This window comes from Arachis hypogaea, chromosome 19, assembly GCF_003086295.3.
Source record: "Arachis hypogaea cultivar Tifrunner chromosome 19, arahy.Tifrunner.gnm2.J5K5, whole genome shotgun sequence".
Taxonomy (NCBI): Eukaryota; Viridiplantae; Streptophyta; class Magnoliopsida; order Fabales; family Fabaceae; genus Arachis; species Arachis hypogaea.
In genome coordinates, this window is record NC_092054.1 from 148243726 (window position 1) to 148247657 (window position 3932).

At 28.5% G+C, this 3932-nt stretch overlaps 1 protein-coding gene across 1 annotated transcript; it reads right to left on the reverse strand.

Annotated features, from left to right (window-relative positions):
- Positions 1–265: 265 nt before the first annotated feature.
- On the reverse strand, positions 266–2286 carry LOC112779631 (LOB domain-containing protein 1). Its single transcript, XM_025823962.3, has 2 exons — positions 1894–2286; positions 266–778 (listed from the first exon to the last, which is right to left on the reverse strand). Exons 1-2 carry the CDS (start codon positions 2206–2208, stop codon positions 404–406), a joined length of 690 nt encoding a protein of 229 aa, XP_025679747.1. The 5' UTR covers positions 2209–2286; the 3' UTR covers positions 266–403.
- Between the last annotated feature and the right edge of the window lie 1646 nt (positions 2287–3932).

Genomic DNA, 3932 nt, shown 5'->3' on the forward strand with positions numbered 1-3932 from the left:
TGGGGGAACAATTATCAGCTTTTTTTTTTCTCCTCCTTTAATTATTTTCTTTTTTCTCATCATCATCTTTTTATATCTTTTCATTGTCAAAGGTTTGGCTATTGAGATGACTAATGAAGTAGCAAGCACCGGTGATGACCCATATCTACCAAACAACTAATTTGTGACTTTTTATTGAAAATTGTCTCACTATGATTCTCTTCTTTTTTTTTTTTTCCCTCCCCTCACTTGGGGAGATTAATTAAAAGTTTAATAACAGTTACTATGGAATAAAATTAATCTTATCTATAATAATAATAATACATATAAACAACTCTAAGAAGCATGATATTATAAATGATATAAATAAGAATATGACATATATAGTTGAATGATTATTATTAGTTTTAAGATCATTAGTTAATTATGTCCATAGAGGCTCCCAAGCAGAAGCAAGATTGTTGTCATCAATGAAGCAAGACATATCAACATGATTATTATTGTTATTATTATTCTGAGGCTGAATCATCATCATGTGGTGTTGTTCCTGATGTGAAGATGATTGATGAGTATTACTAGTACTCATTTCCATGCAAATGAGTGCAACCAAATTGGTTTGTTGGCAGTGCATGTTAACAAGCTCAGCTTGTGCTTTTGCCAATTGTGCTTGAAGCTCACTCACTTGCTTTTGGAGTTGGCATATTGCTCCTGCACAACCATAAACTGGGTCCCTAATTCTTGCATTTGCCTCATACACCATGCTGCTCACTGCATCTGCCCTTTGGCTTTCTGGTAGTTCCTGAAAATTCAATCCAATTTTTCTTCTTAGTTGCAAAGAAATTCATTCAACTCTTTCTTGCTTATTTTGCAAACTAGCTAGCATCCTCTTTTAGATAAAATACTCATTTTTGTTAAAAATTATATTTGAGACCTTAAACGGGCGGAACTAGATTAATTTTTAGAGAGAGGCCAAGAAAAAATTTATAATTAACAAAAAATAAAATAAAAATTATTAAGAGGCTAAACTAAAATTTATGCATAATTTATAAAAAAAATTTGATAGTTGGAAGAGGTCATTGCTCTCCTTGTTTTGTATGAGGCTTCGTCTCTGACCTCAAATATTATTTTTTCAATAAGTTTTTTTCTTCTATATTTATTAGCAAAATTTTTTAAAAAATTAATCTTTTTCGAAGTAAACTACTCCTTTTAAATCATAAAAAGATTTAAGCGTTGAGTCATTGATAATTCTAATAATAAAATATTTTAATTAATTAAATATTAATAATTAGTGATAATTTTTACATGAAATTCACATCATGAATTATTAGATAATTCAATTAAATATATCTAATTAAATATATTAATTCATCTGACGATTCACTATGTGATAGATAATTTAAGTTTTATAAAGAGAATTATTAGGACTCAAATCTTTTATAATAAAAAAATACATAATTTTTAGTGGATAGATTCCAAATGTGGGCACCTAATTTTGACCTATGATCCCATATAGTGGTAACACCATGGGAAGCACCAAAAGAGATTGAGAAAGAAAACTGAAAAAGAGAGCTGAATTAAGCACCAACCTAACATGTTATTATTTGACTAACCCATTCTTCTTCTTTTTTTTGTTTAAAATTAATGAAAAAGAAAAAGAAAAAAAAAAGGAAGAAAGGAAAAGTGATTTCTACTTGGTAGAGTTGAAAAAAGAGGGGAATTATTATGCAAAACTTTTATTTGTGTTAGGAAGTTAGAAAACAAGCCATCATCATCAACATGATGTCCATCAATTAGGTACATATTTTGACCAAAAAACCCCTCTTGAAATGATGATGACACCATTCAATTCAACTGTTAAAATTCTTTGTTTTCTTTGAAGAAAGAATTAAACTGAGATTTTGATATGTGGCGTACCTGCAAGAACTTGATAATGTTACTTGCTCCAAAGACTCTATGGGCAATGGTGAACTTGAGTGGATCAGTTGGAGGGAAGTAAGGAGCAAGAACACACTTCTCAACGCAGCGGCGACGGAGGATCTTACAGGCGGCGCAAGGGCTCACCACCACAGGTGGAGGCGGCGACGGCGGAGCACAGGAAGTTGGAGATTGAGATTGTGAATTGGGAGGAGAAGAAGAAGGAGGAGGTGGAGAATTTGAGATCTTTGTGGGGACGTGGATTATTGGAATTGATGGAGAAGAATTGAGTTTGTATTCCATTTTGTTTTGCATCGTATGTGTTTGATTATTTGTCTGAGAGAAAAAAGTTGGAAAACAGAGGAGTGTTTTTTTCTGGGTTTTAAGGATTTAAAGAGAGACGGGGGTGTGGGGGTGCTATTTATAGGGACCAAATTGGTGTGGGGTCAAAATTGCTGACTTCATACTACGTATTTAACAAGCTAAATTAATCTTCATCTTCTTCTGTAAAGCCGTATCAAATGTGTATAATCCAGCGTGCTTATTAAGATTACTGTTAATATAAGTTTTTAATTTTTTAATAAACTTTTCTAATTAATAATTTTAAGTACTTTTGACAAAACTCTTACGTAGCGTTTGGTGGAGAGACAGAGACGGAAAGATTGAGATTGAGAGACAGAGATTAAGAGACATGGATTGAAATAAATTTTAATATTTTTTTGGTGCAAAATAAAAGACAGGAATCGAAACAAGAATGAAATTCTAATTTAATTTGTACAAAGGGTAAAATTAGAATTAATTAATTGAAATGAAAGTATTTTAGGTATAAAATGTTATTAAATTTTCAGTCTCTATCTCTAAAAATTTCAGTCTCCTATATCTCTATTTTTTGGAGGTATTAAAATATTAAAATTTTAGAGATAAAGACAGAAATTTTAGTACCAATTTTTGAACTAACAAACACAATATTAAGTCTTAGTCTCTCAATCTCTGTGTTAATATCTCAAAACAAATGCTCCCTTAAAGATATACGATGGGGTTATATAGAGATTTTATGACTTATATAAGAATAATTTAATATTATTTTAATGGCCATTCATTTCATGTAACTTTCTTTTTTTGGATTTTAACATATAATATATACATTTAATGATTTAAATTTTTTATATATTATGAGTATAAAAAAATTAAGTAAAAAACTAATAGTATATTATCTTAATAGGTTAATGGCCTAACTCCAATTCAAATTTAACGAGCGATAAAAATCAACAATATCGATTCTAAGAACAGGAAAACAAATATTTTCTCAGCAGACTGTACTTTAATTTATAATAATTATAATTATTTGTTTAGTTTATTTTAACTTACAAATTGATTTTCATGAATTAGAAGCATAAATCAATTTTAAATTTATGACTTCTAAAGAAAACATTAACAAAAACAAAATAATTTTATAAATATCAATTCTAAAAAGACATCTATTTATTCTATTTATCTATTTTATTATATAAAATCAGATTTTTATACTTAATAATGGAGCTGACATGACATAATTTTGATAATATTTTTTATTTATTTTTTAATTCATTAAATACAATTTATGACGCTAAATTAATTATATCAACTAACTAATTTAATTAGATATTTAAATATCACACAATTTATTATAATTTATATCAATTTATTTTGGTAGTATTTTTTAATTTATTAAACTAAATTAATTATACTAATTATGTGTATTAATTAATTGATTTGATTAATTTATTAATCATTAAAATAATAAATTTATAAATAAAATAGGCAGCTAAGATATTTTTAACTAATAATTAAATTAAAGAGTTAACCACCAATTATACCCCCAGATTTTCTAAACGCTGATAATAATACCCCTCACTTTTCGATAAAAATATCGTTGGATAATTTAAAAACGTGCACCAAATGCCCGTCCGGCAAGTGATGCCTTCTCCGCTGATAATGAGGTTAGCTTCAATAAAAGTGATGCCTTCACACACTTCCGTCAACAGAAAAGGCATCACTTG